Below are 19,367 nucleotides of genomic sequence, written 5' to 3' on the forward strand. Positions count from 1 at the left end.
AATCTATGATTAAAATAGAAGTGTCTGCTATATGTCAATGTTTTTTTGTAACCTTTCGGATATACTATATGGTTATTGAGACCATAAATTCCACTGTTAAAATTTAGGAAAATAATAATATGCACATAAGGCAACTACGCAAAACTCAAATAAAATATTTATAACAAGATCAACGGAGTGCTATAGACTTAGTAAACATTAACCAAAATTTAATTCTTTAATGGTTTATTTTTGAAATATTTCACCATATTACTTATTTCGATAATTTGTATATTTAAAGCCCTTGATCGGTCGATTTAATATTTAAAATCGTATGAATAATGTAGTAAAAAAATATTTAAATTTTAAAATCACATTAATTTTGAAGATAAAATTGATTGACATTTCTCATCTCCATATTTGCCAAATGTAAAAGAACTCCATATTTGCTAATAAATATTTTTTTTTCACACAATTTGGATAGTTTAATAAGTAAATAATGCTATCAATGAATTCTCTACTATATATTTGTTAACATATCTTTTTCAAAAATTAAAATTAAAATTGATATTTTTTATTATAAATTAAATTTATATAAGACGCCTAATTTAGTTAGACATATTTTCAAAATAGTGAAACTAATTTTCAACTTTTACTTATAAAATATAAACAAATTTTAAGATGGATGATGTTAAAAGTATAAATTAAAGATTCTTTCCATGGTTATATTTGAGACAATAAAATTTTTATGTGTTAGCTAGTTAAATTTTGAGATACAGTTTTGGAGTTCTTAGTTTTTGTTGTTGGATTGAAGTTGACTCTCTCTCTCTCTCTCCAAGACACTGTCACTCTCTCTCATTACTTTTTTCTAAACTTATTGAATACACTTTTTGCAACTAGCTATAAATGCCACACCTGTTTCATTTCATTTCATTTTTTGCTTTACCTTTACTGTTTCTCTCTCTCTCTAAGCTCTGGTTTCCTCCATTACAAACCAAGCTTCCTTTTCTACCTTTCTTTAGGTCCCTACCACAATCCTCTTCATCAATCACACTACCAACCAACTCCTTTTCCCCACTTCTTCTTTTTTCTCCACCAAAATCATCCATTTTTATTAATCTCTCTCTCTCTCTTTTTCTGTTTCTATGCATTTTTCCCTTTAAAAATTACATTTTTTGTCTGACATTACCTTCCATTTTTCTTTTCTTTATTGACCCATTTGAGGTTACAATCTCTTCTAGTTAACACTTCAAAGTTTCATTTTTTGCAGTATCTGGAATTTATAGGGCTTTGTATTTTTTGTTCTTTTTTTTTTTCGTATGCTCATTGAGTCATTTGGGGATAAGAAACAAGACCCTTTATTGTTTCTTTAATTGTTGAAGGAAGAAGATCAAAGAGGGTAACTTAGATCCACACAAAGGTGATTGCTTTGTCTTTTTTGTATCACTTTTTGGACAATTTATTTATTTGCATTTGGTTGGATTTAACTTTTCTTTTTTGCTTGGATTATAAGTGATGCTTTTCTGGTGTTTACTTTTTTTTTTTAGATTTTGGTTTGTGATTAGTATTGCTTAAGACTGTGTAATGAACTGGTCTTTATTCAATAAATTTTGTGAATTTATTGTTCCTTCTTTTATTTATTTAGGTGATATGGATGCTATTATACCAATGGGTTTCTGAATTTATTGTTTCTTTTTTATTTAATGTTTGAAGCATCACAATAATCACATTACTTTTTGGTTTGGATATCCTGAATTCCTACTATTTAGCCTAATGTTACTTGCAGATGATTTTGAATTTTGATATAGGTGCAATGCACTTAATTTTTTTTTTTTTTATATATATAGTTGAATTGTTGAATTTTTTTGTTTGTTTATGGTGATTGAGTGCAAGAACTGAAAATTTTTGCATGTAACTTAGAATGATTGTTTTTTCTGTAGAAAAACATTGTGTAATGAATAAGAAATTTCTTAACTAGATTATTTTGTTGTACTCAGATAGGAATGTCTTCATGAGTTGATTCTACTGTAAGAAGAATTTGGAAGATAAAGATTGACTTATAGCATCCAATTATGTCTTTGAAAGTCGAATTGTCGAAGAAGACTTCATTTTTAGGTTTGAGGTTATGGGTTTTGATAGGAATAGGTGTTGGTGCATTTATAGTTCTGATTCTTTGTATATTATCTATGTGGATAATGTTTCGGCGAAAAACAAAAAGATCTGTGGACAAGTACTCGTTATTTCAAATACCACACGTCTCGAAAGATATCACAGTCGACAAAGTTGGTGAGCAACCTTCTCATGATCAAGTAGAGAGTGTGTCTATTCATGTTCATGACAACTTACCACCAAGTGATAAGAATTCGGAGAAGTTGTTTGTTCATTTGAGCAAATCCAGTGATCCTGATAATGTTAGTCAATGTAGCTCGATTTATCATCACGAGAGAGGACTTAGTTCGATATCGGGAGAAGATGGAAACTTCGGAAATGTTAAGAAGCACTCTACATTGTCATATGGAGGGGCGGTAACTGCATCTCCTCTGATTGGCTTACCTGAAGTTTCTCATCTTGGGTGGGGGCATTGGTTCACACTTAGAGATCTCGAACTTTCAACTAACCGTTTTGCCGCGGAGAATGTTATCGGTGAGGGCGGATATGGAGTTGTTTATAAGGGAACATTGATTAATGGATCCAAGGTGGCAGTGAAGAGACTTCTTAACAACTTGTAAGGGCGCTTTCGGGTATCATTGATACCATTTTTTTAATTTGGTCTTGTGGCGCTTACCTTATCGAGATTCTTTCTTTCTTAAACAATGTTTTTTATTTCTATACAGGGGACAAGCCGAGAAAGAATTTAGGGTTGAAGTCGAGGCTATAGGCCATGTCAGACATAAAAATCTTGTGCGCTTACTCGGATTTTGCATAGAAGGAGTTCACAGGTAAACTTTAATGTTCTTTAACGCTCGATGACATTTCAAACTTTGTATTTGTAACTATTTTCTTTTAGGTCAAATTTGAATGGACCCTTTATTTCGCAATTAATTTAGTTTCCCTCATGCAGGTTACTTGTGTATGAGTATGTGAACAATGGTAACTTAGAACAATGGTTACATGGGGCAATGAGCCAACACGGGGTACTTACATGGGAAGCTCGCATGAAAGTTATTCTCGGCACAGCCAAAGCGTAAGTTCAGCTTGAAGATTAGAAACATGAACCATGTTAATCATTTTTGTTGTCTTGTGTAAAATTGATTTTTGTAAATCCGGATTGTCTGAAATCTGCTGTAAAAGTGCATATCATAATATATTTACTGTGCTTGTGGCAGGCTTGCTTACTTACATGAAGCAATAGAACCGAAAGTTGTTCACCGGGATATAAAGTCTAGCAACATTTTAATTGATAGCGAGTTCAATGCAAAGGTTTCTGATTTCGGTTTAGCCAAACTTTTGGATTCAGGAGAAAGTCACATAACTACCAGAGTAATGGGAACATTTGGGTAATGCTAAAGTTTTTCATTATTTTTAATATTCTTAAAAAAGTTTCATAAATAGAAACTTACTTGTGTTCTCCATTTCAGTTATGTTGCACCAGAATATGCTAATTCCGGCTTGTTAAATGAGAAGAGCGACATTTACAGCTTTGGCGTTCTCTTACTAGAAGCGATTACCGGAAGGGACCCTGTAGACTATACGCGTCCAGCCAATGAGGTTTCAAATATTTATGAACGCAGCCAATATGTCACTTTTATCTTTGTGTTCCATTGAAAGCGATAATACCATATCTCCTTTCATATAGCTGATAAGATTTTGATTATCCTCATGACAGGTGAATCTTGTTGAGTGGCTTAAAATGATGGTGGGGACAAGGAGGGTCGAAGAAGTTGTGGACTCGAGCCTTGAAGTGAAACCATCAACACGTGCTTTAAAGCGTGCTCTTCTTGTTGCGTTTAGGTGTGTCGATCCTGATGCAGAGAAGAGACCTAAAATGAGTCAAATTGTGAGGATGCTTGAAGCTGATGAATATCCATTCAGAGAGGTTCCTTTCATTATCTTATCTTTTCATTTATAAAACTTGTAGGATGGAATCACACACTTAACACTCATGCAAAAGGTTAAATGATAGTATCCTGCAATAATAATTTTTTTATTAAAAACCGTGGAATGGAAATTATCCAATAGGATTCTTGGGCCTTTCACCCATGATAGAACTTGCAAAATCAAAAAAATGAAACTGTATATTATTGAATTGAAAAGAATGAGCTCAAGAGACCCGTTTTGCTTTCCCTAATTATATTTCCTCAAAACTCATCTTTTGAAGTATGCATGGATACTTTCATGATTAGTATTATATACCAAGTATTGATGTGTTAACTAATTTTAAGTTAAACATGCAATTAATTGAAATCACTTACAGGATCGAAGGAATAGAAAAAGCCGCACTGCAAGCATGGAAATTGAATCTCTAACAGATATTTCTGGTCCTTCAGATACCAGTAAGATGAAGAATTCTGAAGACATTTCACTTGAAAAAACTCAAGGGTAGTAGAATTGAGAGAATTTCATGACTTAACCTTGGTGCTCAATTACCTTTATATGAAGTTTGTGTTGAGAAAACTTTTTTTGATGCATCTTGAGAAGAGAATTATATGAAAGATAGTTCAATTGGACAATGAAGCATTAATCAAAAGACATGACACACCAAATTTGCAAGGAGGATGGAATCAGTGTTAGTTTTGTACATATGTCTGCTGAGCTAATACCCTCATGATTGCCATTGTTTTTGTCTGATGGAGAGTTGTGATAAGAAAAAAAAAAATGATGTTTGGTGAAAATTAGATATATGGCTTCATTATCCTTGAATTTTGCTTAAGTTATGTATTTATATTTATATATGCTCCAAAAAGTCTCAAGTGAAGTTATGATATCCCTCTCTTTTAAATTATTTCTTCATTATTTTATTGTCCTTACAATTTGATTCCATATCTACCCTTCTTCCTCCATACGTAGTAGTGACACTTCTTGTCGAAAGTGTGTTTCGGTGTTTGACAGACTTATTTTTTAAAATTATTATCGGTATTGATTGTTAGTGTTGTCAATGTTGATTTAGATGAATGTGAAAGTATATGTAATTTTGATAAATGAAAGAACATTTATGTTCTATGGTCTAATTCCCCAAGTGTCCATATGATGTGACACTGAAAGAGAATAAAATATTGAAATAAACAAATTTAACATATATACACAATATATTTTGCATTTAAGTTGCCAATGTCTCTTACTATATGAATGAGTTAAATTGTTGGTTAATGGGAAGATGGAACTCGTTAGTTAGGGCCTAGTTTTTTCTTTAATTATTTTTTGTGTATGTTTTTGGTCTTTTGTAGTTATTTACATACACTGAATTTTTCGTGTCTATAATGGCAGCATTGAAGATTAAACTTAGGATCAAATAAATAGTAAATACTGTTCATGCATATAAAAAAAATTAAATATTGTTCAAATCCCTCGCTATTAAAATATTGCTTACACAATGTTTCACATATGTGACTTAATTTATAGATTTTTTATTACAAAATTTAGAGTTTCTATCAGTAAAGACGTTACTCGCAATAGGAAAAAACTCCCAAACGAAATAAGAAAAAAGACTTACAAGAAATCTTAATTACGTTGGAAAAAGAAAACCAGAGTAATAATCGAATAAGAGATGCCTCAAATTATCTAGTAATCATCGAATAAGAGACGTCTCAAATTATCTGAATGACCATTATTGAGGAGAACACACTCACAATATGTAACTCAATGTTATAGCTCTTATAGTTGGCTAGTCAATAAACACCTCTATTTCCTTCTTGTGGAAATTTGTGGTCATAAAGACTATTATTAGAGTTGTTAATTTCACAAATTCACTAATTATTTTAGCTTTAGTCTACATATTGGAGGAGCTAAAAAAATCATAGTTTAAAAGACTTAACAAAAGAAAGCCTCTAAAATTTTCTTAAATTTTCGATAAAAAATATTATAATATTTTAAAAAAATTATTTTAACTCTCTCCTATTTTATAAATAAATTTAAATTATTTTAAAACTGTATCCTATTTTGAAGATAAATTAACAACTTATTTATATTTTGTTAACGCTTTCCTACCAATTTTTTTCAGATCAAATAAATAAAAATTAATAATAATAATAATAATAATAATAATAAATAGGAGAAAGTCGTAAAAAAAATATTAATAATTAGATTTTGTTAACGACTTTCATTTATCTTTTGTTAACGACTTCCTCCTATTTTTTTGTATTTTATTATTATTAATTTTTATTTATTTGATCTAAAGAAAAGATAGGAGGAAGTCGTTAACAAAATATAAATAAGTTGCTAATTTATCTACGAAAATTTTAACATAATTTAAATTTGTCTACAAAATAGGATATAGCTGTTAAAATAACATAATATATTATTTGTTTAGCCACATTTAGTCAACCGTATTCGCTTTTTTTCCCCTTCAATTTAATGTATTTTATTTTATTAATAATATTTTAAAATAAAATATTATTATTTTTAATTTATTAAATAAATGATTTTTTAATTAATAAAATGAAAAAAAATTAAAACTAATACATGGTCGCATATTGCAATTGAAATTTTTTTCTTCAACTCATAACAAATCCAAAATACGATCATTTATTAAATTTAAAAGATAGATATTTTGATATTTATTTTTCAATGTGTGATAATTTGATGTGAAATTTAAAAAGAAAAAAAAGGATATATTTATAAAAACATCCTCGGTTGGGATTATCTTAAGTAAATCAAATCATCGTTATTTGTACTTCCCCTTTTGACATTGGAATTCAAAAATTCAATTAATACTAAAATTTCTTCAGATATGTTATATTAAAATTAATCAAGTCATTAATAGTATCGTTACAATTTCCATGGACCACCAGTTTGAGACCGTATGTAACCTCTAGATTCTTCAAAATCTGATAAATCAATCTGGTCTATCATCTCCATCTTTTGGTCTAATTCCTCTCCATTTCATGCTGTGTTCCCCATTATAGTATTGATCAATTTTGTCTCCTGCTTCTTTAGAGTCATTGTAATATTAAAATTAATTATTTAATTCAATTATTTTAAATTGTTTAAAAATAATAACATTTATTTATATATTAATATATATGAGTAATAGCAATTATTCAATTTATGTAATACGATTATCGTAAATTTTATAATTTTATAAAATTATTCAATACCATTTATTTAATGTTGTATAAATTTAAAAGAATTCTTACATTAACGCACATTATAAACATGTATATTATTTTTTTTAAATAATACATAAACATTCATAATTTTCATACACTCATTCAACACCACATTTTTTTTTATATACATCTCTTCCTATCACATCATCTAACATATAACAACTATTACATTCAATCTCTCTATAACATTCTCAATCAAGTGATTGATGGGGTGTATGGATGAATACAAATTATTTTCCATTATTTGTTATGGTTATATTTATATCTATATTGATCACTCACCCATTGTATTAGTAATATGAAATATTAAAATTTAATTTATCTTGTGTGTCATTTGTTTTTTTGTTTTGACAAAATCTTGTGCCTCAAGTTGAATCATGTTTTTCCATAATAAAATGATACTTTCAAAGAATATTTCATTATTTTATTATGATGTAAAACTCTTGTACTAAATAATTGTTATGAAGATAAGATTGAATGTAAGTTTATAAAAATACATTTCTAGAAATAATAAAAATAACCTTTTGACATTTTCATTATTTCTAGAATTGTAGACAATTTTTCACTTTAAAAACTTCTTACCTTGTTATTAGCGAATAAAATTAACACAAAATTTAAGAAAACAATGTTTTTGCAAATTATCAACTCCTTGGTATCTAGGTTGCTGAAATTTAGAAGCATACAATGCATGAATGAGGCAACAACTATGTTGAGTAAGTTACAAGCTAGGGTCTAGAGGTACATAACAAACATAAATTTCCTTGAATTTTTATGGTTATCATTTTAGAAGATATTGTATGTTTCACGTGAATTAGAATTTGTATTTATTCCACTTGATTGAAGATTTATATGATCAAGATCACCACCCTACCTTATTTTTAGGATTGATCATAACTTCAATGTTAAGCTACTAAATATGTGCTTTGAGATAACATACATGGCATACATCTCGTTTAACAACATCTCTAATAACTTGTTGTGATTCAACTTTTTATATTTTATTTTTTTATTGTGTTCAACATTAAAAGTTAAAAAAAACACAAACATAAAGTTTGCTATCTATAGAATAAGACTTTGGTAGTCATACAAGTAACAAAGACATACATGTGTATTCTTCATATCTTGTTACAAAAGTTTTTTATTTTTATTTTTTGGTAAATATGTTTTTCATCACTATACAATTTAAACTTTCAACGTTCGTTAGTATAAAAAAAAATACTAATTTTAGTCTTGACAAAAAAATCGAACAAGCAATTTTAGTCCCTAATAAAATGAAACTTTTTTAATTAACCTTGAACTTAAATTTTTTTTGATTGATTTTTTACAAGCATGTTTAAAATATTAGAAGTTCCTCCAAAAAAATTGATAACTTTTTAACTTAAGCATGAACTAAATATGAATTTTTTAAATTAAAAAAAGTGAAGATAAAAGTATTAAAAATATGGACATAGAAATCAAAATTTTATATTATTAAAATCATGCTTGCTAAGATTTATTCAAAAATGTAAAACCCATTACCATATATCTAGAATATGGCAATAAATTAATACATCTTAATAAAAACAAAGACAATCATTATAAGACATTAAAATATCATCATGAAATTTGTAACTAAATTTAATATATAGTTTACAACTCTTGTTTAATGAATTATTAAAAATAAAATTTCGACTTCAATAACAAAATCCCATGACAATGTTTCCTAATACATCAATTCATAGAATTGAACCAAAAACTAATACAAAACAAGTCTGGTAGGGCTATCACCTGACGTGGAGCTAAACATCAACCATTTATATCTGCTATAATATAAGAATAAAGGGATGAGATGATAATCTCAGTGAGTTCTAAAAAGGGGAGAGGTAGTTTAAAAAATTTCTTTTCATAGATACACATAAATCATGAAATAATAGGCAATTTATGCTAAACATTATCTTTAACTTTTTATAAAACATGTCATTTAACACTTCTTTTACTTAAAAATTTGGAAAAATGCATGTCCTCTTTCTTTTCCTCAGATTATGGAAAAGTTTCTCAATTATCTTAACGTGGGTCACCAAGATAATTGAGACCTTTAGCTAAAGTTAGTCTGGTCATGACCCCAATCAGCGTTCCGATTGTTCTTCTTTTACCCATTATTTCATGTCTGGAACAATCCTCAAATAACCCACCGTGTACTTGGATCATGCATGTTATGACTTGATGAATGCAATGCGTTTGTAATGTTATGTATGCAATGCACCATTCAACCAAACAATTGTTTCATAAACTTAGTAATACATTACAATCAGAGGATACCTTAATTCTAAATCAACTCTAAAGACTTTAGCTAGTTATTTGTTTAAATTGTGAATTTGTACTTTAAATTCCACGTTCAAATCAGGAAGATTGGACCAGAGGCAAGCTCGGCCAGAGGCAACCTGATCATATGAATCATGACTAGAAACATGTTGCTGATAAAAGGTAGCATGATCAGAGGCAAAATAAAAGAAGAATCAGACGCATAACGACATACTATGAAATTTTTTAAACCCATTAACCCCATATTTCACCTATCATGATTTACTCTACTCCTTAAATTCTTAACATGTCATGAACATCACATATTCTTAATGCATCATAAATTTCACAAATGCATGATTTCAGAGGCAGTTAAGTGCAGTTTCACAAAATATCTTTTACATGCTAAAATTTATAGTTCTCTTGCTTTCAGATTTTAAGAAAACCTAAAAATCAGTTTAATCAAAAAAAATAAAAATGGACTTCGAACCCAGAACCCTTATGTGAATGTGTAGTTCTAAATAAAACTCACATTTTTAAGAATTATCCTTTTGTTTTCAAGGTCATTTGGGGGAAATATGTGATCTAGAAGTCCTTAGTTTTCCTCAATCCCAATGCTCAGTTCTAGTTCTTGTTCTTTCTTTATCTGTGATACTTTTCTTGATTGATTATCAAAGATTGAGGGGTGGAATCATGCATGCAATGGGTCAGGACAAATTTGAGGAGCTTTAGTAAGCTATTGTTTTTTTGTAGAATTTCGAAAAAAAGAAAAATAGAAGATTGTAGAAGATGGTGAACAGTAACTGGTGTTGGTGTTCTTCAGAGTGAGTTCAATTACAGGAATGAAAAAATGAGAGTGAAAGAGAAGTTTTTCGTGAAATGAGAGAATAAGTGAGGGAAAATATATGAGTTTCTTTTTGGCCCTTTTACATATCTCATTTTTACCACTTTTCCATTCTTACACTAATTTAAATTTAATAAATGCTAAAGATAAAATGTTATAGTTAATCAATTTTATTTCATTATTTTTTTTAAATAAGTGGGTTGTTACAGAAAATATACATATTAACTTAATAGTAGGGACTAAAACTAAATGCATGATAATTTTGTAGGATCTTAAAGTTGTCTTTTTATTTTATCGGGACAATAACTGAAAGGTTGAAATATGTTTTTGCAAAGGAACAACTCCTTGGTATTTGCATAGCTGAATTCTTGAGGCAATATAATGCGTGAATGAGCCATCAATCGTGTTGAGTAATCAAGGAGCTAGTTCCTTGAGGTGAATAATAAACATGAAATTTTCTTGAATTTTTCTGGTCATCTTTTTAGAAGACATTGTATTTTTCACGTAAATTATTATTAGTATTCAATCATCTTTATTGAAGATTCATGATCAAGAGCATCACACCAAGCTGTACACTACCACCTAAGTTATTCTAGTATGCTACCTTATTTTTAGGATTGATAATCACTTATGTGTTAAGTTACTTATTTTGTGCTTTAACACAATATACATGTCATACACCTCATTTAAAGTAAAAGTTGTAATAACTTGTTGTGGCTCCAATTTGTATTTTAGTGTATTCAACATTAAAAGTTAAAATAAACACACATAAATTTCACTATCCATAGCACGAGAGTAAGTGAACATAACCCCTTTCTCCTAGAATCACTTATCTTATTGGTCACTTTACAAAAATGTTGAATACTCAAATGAATGCCTTGAGAGAAGAGTTTGTGAATTAAAGAGATAAGAGATCTCATCATGGAAGATCTTCTCAAAACAAAGATAGATTCGAAATTAAGGGGAAAAAAGGAAGATATGAAAGTTATGATGAGAAGGAAAGGAGGTATGAGAGGAGATTTAGATAAAAAGAAAGAAGATGTGAAGATTATAATGAGGAGGAGATGAGGTATGAAAGAAGAGATAAAGAAAAAGAAAGAAGATATAGAGATTATGGTGATGATGAAAGGAGATATGAAAAGAGAGATAGGAAAAAGCAACGAGGCAAATAGATTTTTAGAGACATGATATGAGGTATGCAGAAGAGAAAAGACACAAAGAAGAGAAAAGGAGGACCGAAAGAAAAAAAAGGAAAGTATATCATATGAAGAATATATTAGAGATTTTATATTGGATTTGGAGTATGTGAAATATCATTATGATAATGGATATACAAAAGAGGAAAGAAAAGTAGATAAAAGAGGCAAGAAAAGTAGATAAACTAGCCTTAAGAGAGAAAGAGAAAATCAAATAATAGAAAGAAAGAGGAAAAAAACAAGTTAGCTTTAAGAGAAAAAGTGAGAATTAAAGAAAAGAAATATAAATGGAACAAAACTCGAGAGACATAGAGTAAGAAATTGAGTCTAACTATTTGCCTAACATTATTGATTCTTATGTTCAAAAGCTTGAAGATAGGTGTCCAAAAGAGTAATGCTCACAATCCATTGAAGTTAAAGGTGATTAACCAAAGGTTTCTCAAAAGGATGTTTGCAAGGAAAATCTTGGTTTGAATCCTAACAACTTTAATTCTTCTATTACTTTAATTCATGTTTCTCTTAAATTGTTTGATAAGTTTCTTCCTCATGTACTTGATAGGTTTTCAAATATTAATGTTGAAATGTCTAACTTGTGTTATTTCCATAAGCCTCATTTGAAAGTTAAATCCATGATGCATCAAGTGTTTAATCCATCTTATTCTTCTAAACTTGATTTGAGAATTATAAGCCAAGACTCGAATGATTTTGTTGATAAATGTGTTGTTGTACTTTCCAAAGTAAACTTGGTTTATGACAAAATTTTTTGAAAAATGTGTTGGGATTCTTAAGAAACATTTGTTTTCTAATTTGAATAATTACTCTTATGTTAAAAATAAAGTTAGTATATTGAGATTTTCTATGAAGGGTAAATATTTTCATGTGGAATTAGTTGATAGTTGCACTACTACACATCTCCTTACTCTTTCTGTTATTAACAAATCTTTTAAACTTTTATATGATACTCCTTATTTATTTGAGGGACTTTTCTTGTTTCAAAAAGAACCTTAATTTGTTTATTATGAAAGGAATGTCCATAAGGCTCAACTTGCATTGAACCTTTAAAAATACAAAGTAACTATTGTCCATCACCAAATCCAATTCAGGGAAGGTAACATTTGTACTTAATGTCAATTTCAAGAGGTATAATTTTATCTCTATCTTGAAAATGTCTTATATTGGAAATGAATATGTTGGATTGTTTAATGAAAAAAGTGGAGTTGTGCTTCACGAACTTGACACATTTAGTGGTTTTTCACAATTTCCATTTGATCCAAGTGGTAGCGTTAACATTGTCCATGTATTTGACTCGTCTTTTTCTTCTTGTAGGTTATGATTGAGCTAAATTCGAGGTCAAATTTCTTCTAAGAAGAAGGAAATGTTGAGGACCTAAAATGAGATAATTAGGAGGAAAAACAAATTATATTTCATTGCCTATAATGTGGTCAATTGAGTGATCTCGATGAGTTCTCCATTCTTGAGGGAGATCATTATGTTGATCTTGTTGCTCAATACTGACTTCATTCTTTTGAATTGATTGATCATCACGAGAGACATTTTTATCCTCTTTCAAGGGGTTAGAGTCATCAAATGGTACATGCATAGATTTTTCTACTAACAAAGTTATTTTATTAAAAATACTAAAAGCTGTACTAGGTAAGGAATAACCAATAAAGATACCTTCATCGGCTTTCTCATTGAATTTTCCAAGATTTTCCTTACCATTATTCAGCACAAAGCATTTACACCCAAATACGTGAAAGTGAGAGATGTTTGACTTTCTACCTTTATAGAGTTCATATGGAGTCTTCTTTAGGATTGGTCGAATTATTACTTGGTTGGATACATAACAAGCTGTACTTACAACATCTGCTCAAAAGTATTTTGGTAAACTTTAGTTGTTTAGGATGGTCATTGCAAGTTCTACCAATAATCTATTCTTTCTCTCAACAACTCCATTTTGTTAAGGTGTTCTTGGTGCAGAAAAGTTATGGAATATTCCATTTTCTTCACAATACTCTACAAAAGAAGCATTTTGAAATTCTCCTCCATGATCACTTCTTATTGATACAATTTTGGTTGATTGTTCATTTTGGACTAGTTTGGCAATATTTTTAAATGCTTTAAAAGCTTCATTTTTATTTGCCAAAAATAAGGTCCATGTGAACCTTGAGAAATCATCAACAATTATTAGTCCATATGAATTTCCACCAAGACTTTTAGTTCTTGATGGACCAAACAAGTCCATATGTATCAATTGAAGTGGTCTTGAAGTTGATACAATATTCTTGGGTTTGAAGGAGACCTTAGTTTGCTTACCCTTTTGACAAGTATCACATAATTTGTCCTTAATGAATTTCATCTTTTGGTAACCCTACAACAAGTTCATGTTTGACTAACTTGTTTAAATGATCCATATGGATATGTGCAAATCTTTTATGCCATAGCCATGCATCATTATTGTCACTTACCATAAGACATTTTATTCTCAATGATAAATCATCATGATTAATTATAAAAATATTTTTAAAACATCAACCAACAAACTAGATTTCATTTGATACCTCATTTCGGATACAACACTTCTTACAAACCTTAACTCTTTCGAGTACTCTGGTTTAGTAAACAAGAAAATAGTTAGTGTTCAATCTGGTGGTAAAGATGAGGTTGTATTCTATGTAATATACCAAAAAGACAAGGAAACAAAACAAACATTTAGTGTAGTCTCAATTTTTTTTCATGTTAGAGTAGTTCTGTAGGATGGAAAAAACTATTCAAAATAAGGTTACACATATCTACTACATGCGTAATTTGAATAAGGTAGCTCTTGGAAGGCCAAATGCAATTCTCTGTAAACTCAAATTTTTCAAGTACGATGTCAAGAAGAGGGACCAACAAGCATTGAGGGTCCATAGTAGAAAGTGAAAGTAAATCTTGAACGATTTCATTGCATTTAAACCATTGTTTCTTTCCCAAAATTTTGTGTATCTACTTTCTTCGTATCCATTCTAGATTTATTGAGTTTCAAAATATAATTATTTATTTACTATTAAATTTACAACCGCGCTTAACTTTTTATAGATTTCAGCTTGGTTGATTTTAAACAACCATCAAGATCATTTGCATTGTCATGTTTAAGATAAGTATAACGATGTTTGGAGCGTAATTTCAAGTCATTGTCAACAAGCGATATAAACCTTCAAATCTAAACAAAATTTTAAAAATCTTTTCATATGAGTTGCTCTTTTCAAACATTTTTTTGGTACAATGCTCTATTAGTCATTTTTTATTAAGGGATTCAGTTGATTGATATTTAGTACATAAAAAATAATTAATCGTAAAATATTATTTAGCAAAATCTAATAAATCAATCTTGTATCATCTCCACCCTTCATGTCTTTTGTCAAAAATTGATAAATCAATTAAGAACAGGTCTCCATTGAAATCAAAAGTAGATCTCTCATCCAACATGTCAATCCCTTTTGTTATTATCATTACACGAGCTACATTCATGGTGTTCATATTATACATCTTATCATCAAGATTTATGTATTCCCAAACAGTAAAGACAAAGAATTTGAAAAATTTCTATACACGCTGAATAACCAAGGTCTCATAACATTCAGAACCATCTAAGTATTTCATTGTCAACATCAAATAGGCTCTTTTCTCCAATTTCATCAATCTAATTGCTCATTAGGCAATTTGCATCTTCTATTAATGATGGGATGTTCATTCATCATCTGACTCCATGAGTACCATATTAGACATTAAAAATGAAATTACGACAACAAGGTATCTATGAAAATTGAATTGTTGTTAAGTATTATATGTCATAATGTCATCCCTTTTATAGAAACTTGACCAACGGACTTCTTTTAATACACATTCACTATTTTATTGTCAAACTAATAAAATAAATGTGCTATATATGCTAGTTTGTTGGAATTTTTCCAATTTAGTCTAGCTTTCAGCATTGATTTATGTTTCCCTTTAACTACATTTTCATATAATCTTGCATGTCAATGTTTGAGCCTCTAGCAACAATCTTTGGTCCGGTATCTCTCAATTTCATGTTGTGCTCCCAATTATAGTTTATGATCCATCTTATCCCTTGCCTCTTTAGAACCATTGTAATATTAAAATAAATTATTTAATCCAACTTTTTAATATAATTAAATTATTAAAAAATAATAGCATTTATTAATATATATATATATATATGTGTGTGTGTATACCTGAGTAATAACAATTATCTAATATATGTACTACAATTGTCTTAAATTTCATAATTTTATAAAAAAAAAATAATATCATTTATTTAATATTGAATAAATTTTAATGAATTCTATATTACTGCACATTATATACATGTATATTAATTTTCAACAATGATATCTAAGCACTCATAATTTCGATACACTTATTCCATACACCATTTTCTTTGTATCTCATTTTTCATATTACACCATCAACATATCACATATATCACGTTCACTCTCACTATAAGATTCTCTATCAAGTGGTTGATGGAGTGAACGGGTGAATACAATCAAGTTTCCATTATTTTTGTATGGTTACATTTATATCTATATAGATCACTCACTCATTGTATTAATAATATGAAAAACTAAAATTTATTTTATTTTTATGTGTCAAGTGTTTTTTTGTTTTGACATAATCTTATCTTCAAGGTTGAATCATTTTTTCCATAATAAAGTTATACTCTCTAAAAACATTTCATGTTTTCATTTTCTAAAATGTGTTAATTTCATTATGATGAGAGACTCTTGTAATAGATTATTATCATAAAGATAAGATTGAGTGTAAGTTAATAAAAATGCATTTATGGAAATAATAAAAATAAATTCTGACATTTTCATTATTTCTATATATGACTATAATTTTTCACTTCAAAAACTTCTTACCTCGTTATTCACGAATAAAATTAACACAAAATTTGAGGCAAAAAATATTTTCGGAAAGGATCAATTCTTTGGTAATTGTGTAGCTGAAATTTAGAGACAATACAATTTACGAGTGAGACAAAAACCATGTTGAATAAGCAAGGAACTAGGGCCTAGAAATGCATAACAAACATTAAAATTTCTTGGATTGTTATGTTCATCTTTTTAAAAGACATTACACGTTTCACGTGAATTAGAATTTGTATTCATTCAACTTGATCAAAGATTCATATGATCAAGATCACCACTCAAGTTGTATACCACCACCTAAATTATGCTAGTACACTACCTTATTTTTAACATTGGTCATTACTTCAGTGTTATGCTACTAAATATGTGATTTAACACAACATACATGTCATACACCTCATTTAACGCAATAGTTCTAATAACTTGTTGTGATTCCACCTCTCTTTTTAATGTGTTCAACATTAAAAGTTAAAATAAACACACATAAAGTTCATTACCCATTGCACAAGTCTATCGTAGTCATACAAGTAACAAAGACATGTGTATTCTTCATATCTTATTAAAAATGTTTTTTTTTTTAAATTATTTTTTTGTTAAATATATTTTTTGTCCTAATAAAATTTAAAATTTCAATTTTAGTTCCTATAAATTAAAAATACTAGTTTTAGTCTTGACAAAAATATCGAACGAGCAATTTTAATCCCTAATAAAATGAAACATGTTTAATTAACCTTAAATTTAAAAAAAATTGAATGGTTTTTTGCAAGAATGTTTAGAGTATTAGATGAAGTTCCTCCATAAAAATTATAACTTTTTAACTTGAGATGAACTAAATATAATTTGTTAAATTTAATAAAATCAAGATAAACGTAGTGAAAATATGGACAAAGAAATTGAAATATTATGTTATTAAAAACATGCTTGTAAAAATTTATTTATTAACTTAACATTAGGAACTAAAACTTGATGCATGAAAATTTTGTGGGATACAAAAAATATCTTTTTATTTTATCGGGACAATAATTAAAAGGTTGGAACATGTTTTTGCAAAGGAACGGCTCCTTGGTATTTGTGCAGCTGAATTTTGAGGTAATATAATGTGCAAAATAAGCATAAACCGTGTTGAGTAAGTAAGAAGTTAGTGTCTTGAGGTGAATAATAAACATGAAATTTCCTTGTATTTTTGTGGTCATAATTTTAAAAGAAATTATATTTTCACGTGAATCGATATTAGTATTCAATCACCTTTATTGAAGATTCAAGATCAAGATCATCACACCAAGCTGTATACCACCACTAAAATTATTCTAGTAGGCTACCTTATTTTTAGGACTGATAATAACTTCTATGTTAGGCTACTAAATGTGTGCTTTAACTCAACATACATGCTATACACTTCATTTAACGCAAAAGCTATAATAATTTATTATGACTCCAATTTATCTTTTAGTGTGTTCAACATTAAAAGTTAAATTTCACCATTCATAGCACGAGACAAATATTGTTATACAAGAAATACATGTGTGCTCTCCATAGCCTATTAGAAAATACATTTATTATTGTTTTTCTTAAATATATTTTTAGTACTGGTAACATAAAAGTACTATTAATCTCGACAAAATATCTTGCAAGCAATTTTAGCAGGAATATTTACAATCTATAGAAAGTTCCTCCACAAAAATAATTTTTATTTTAACTTATGATGTATTAAATATGAATTTGAATCTATCTAGTAGGTAATTTGAGTTTATTTTTAATGGGTTAGAATATTCCTTATACTCTTTATTAAACCATATTGCTTATAAAAAATATATGAATTGTTAATATGTAAAAATATAAAGAAAAAATAAACCAAAATATGGACGGCAAAACCGAATTGAGATAATTTTTTGGAGAAGAAACTTTTATATTGTTGTAAACATGCCGAAAAAATTTATTCAAATACATATACGTATGTATGTATGTATTTGCTCAACAATAGAGACTAAAATTGAATGCTTGATAATTTTGAACGAACTAAATGTTGTATATTTATTTTGTAGGGACTAAAGTAGAAATTTTATATGAACAAAAAACATATTTAACCATAATTTTTTTACCAAATGGTTGTACGAAAAGTTATGGTCATAATGAGGAATAGTTTTTAAAAGTCATTTAAAATTTAAATCAAAGTCGACGAAACTCTTTAGAATGATCATTTTGGTCTTTAGTATTGAGATAATCACTTAATCGAATTCAATTTGATTAAAATAAAGGAAAATTGAATGTGCTCCTCAAAATTAAATTTGTCGAGTGGATGTCAATCATGTCACTGTTTTAGACATAAAGACGGAATTAACTAATACTTATAATTTTCAAGAGTTACGTAAATCAATAATAGGGTTTCAAGTAATATTTCAACACACTCCACACTGGAGCACCTTAAAATTTCCCTATATATAGGGGTTTCAAATACTAGTCTTCTATAATCAAACAAAACAAAATCCTAGTCTTCTTACAATTTTTCACAATGTTTCTAACAACAAAATTTTTATCCATTGTCACTTTGATTCTTGTGTTGTTGATCAACATGGAGGGAAATTCAATTTCTTCATTACCAAATGAAGTGAACAAAAATTCCAACACTATGCTTGAGGAAATTGGTGTGGATCAAATTTTTCCTGATTGTAGTACAACACCAGGGATATGCAACGATGGAGAATTTCTATCAAGTACTATGTGTTGCGGAAACCAATGTGTGGATGTGACAACAGACAGAGACAATTGTGGACTTTGTGGGATTACTTGTCTATTTAATTTTCAATGTTGCAACCGTTTGTGTGTAAACATCAACATAAATCCTTGGAACTGTGGTGCATGTGGAAGAGCG

General features: G+C 28.7%; 1 protein-coding gene across 1 annotated transcript; it reads left to right on the top strand.

Moving 5' to 3' along the window:
- The first annotated feature begins 902 nt into the window (after positions 1 to 902).
- LOC101511552 (probable receptor-like protein kinase At2g42960) lies at positions 903 to 4,929 on the top strand. Its single transcript, XM_004516875.4, has 8 exons — positions 903 to 1,399; positions 1,977 to 2,704; positions 2,814 to 2,918; positions 3,041 to 3,163; positions 3,306 to 3,476; positions 3,558 to 3,687; positions 3,806 to 4,015; positions 4,394 to 4,929. Exons 2-8 carry the CDS (start codon positions 2,052 to 2,054, stop codon positions 4,520 to 4,522), a joined length of 1,521 nt encoding a protein of 506 aa, XP_004516932.1. The 5' UTR covers positions 903 to 1,399; positions 1,977 to 2,051; the 3' UTR covers positions 4,523 to 4,929.
- Positions 4,930 to 19,367: the final 14,438 nt, after the last annotated feature.

Source organism: Cicer arietinum, chromosome 5 (assembly GCF_000331145.2).
Source record: "Cicer arietinum cultivar CDC Frontier isolate Library 1 chromosome 5, Cicar.CDCFrontier_v2.0, whole genome shotgun sequence".
Classification (NCBI taxonomy): Eukaryota; Viridiplantae; Streptophyta; class Magnoliopsida; order Fabales; family Fabaceae; genus Cicer; species Cicer arietinum.

Bases quoted from the DNA above. Each gene is read 5' to 3' on its own strand.
- LOC101511552 (XM_004516875.4), top strand. From the start codon at position 2,052: ATGTCTTTGAAAGTCGAATTGTCGAAGAAGACTTCATTTTTAGGTTTG. The intron at 2,705-2,813 runs GTAAGGGCGCTT...ATTTCTATACAG, and splicing joins AAGAGACTTCTTAACAACTT to GGGACAAGCCGAGAAAGAAT. The intron at 2,919-3,040 runs GTAAACTTTAAT...TCCCTCATGCAG, and splicing joins TGCATAGAAGGAGTTCACAG to GTTACTTGTGTATGAGTATG.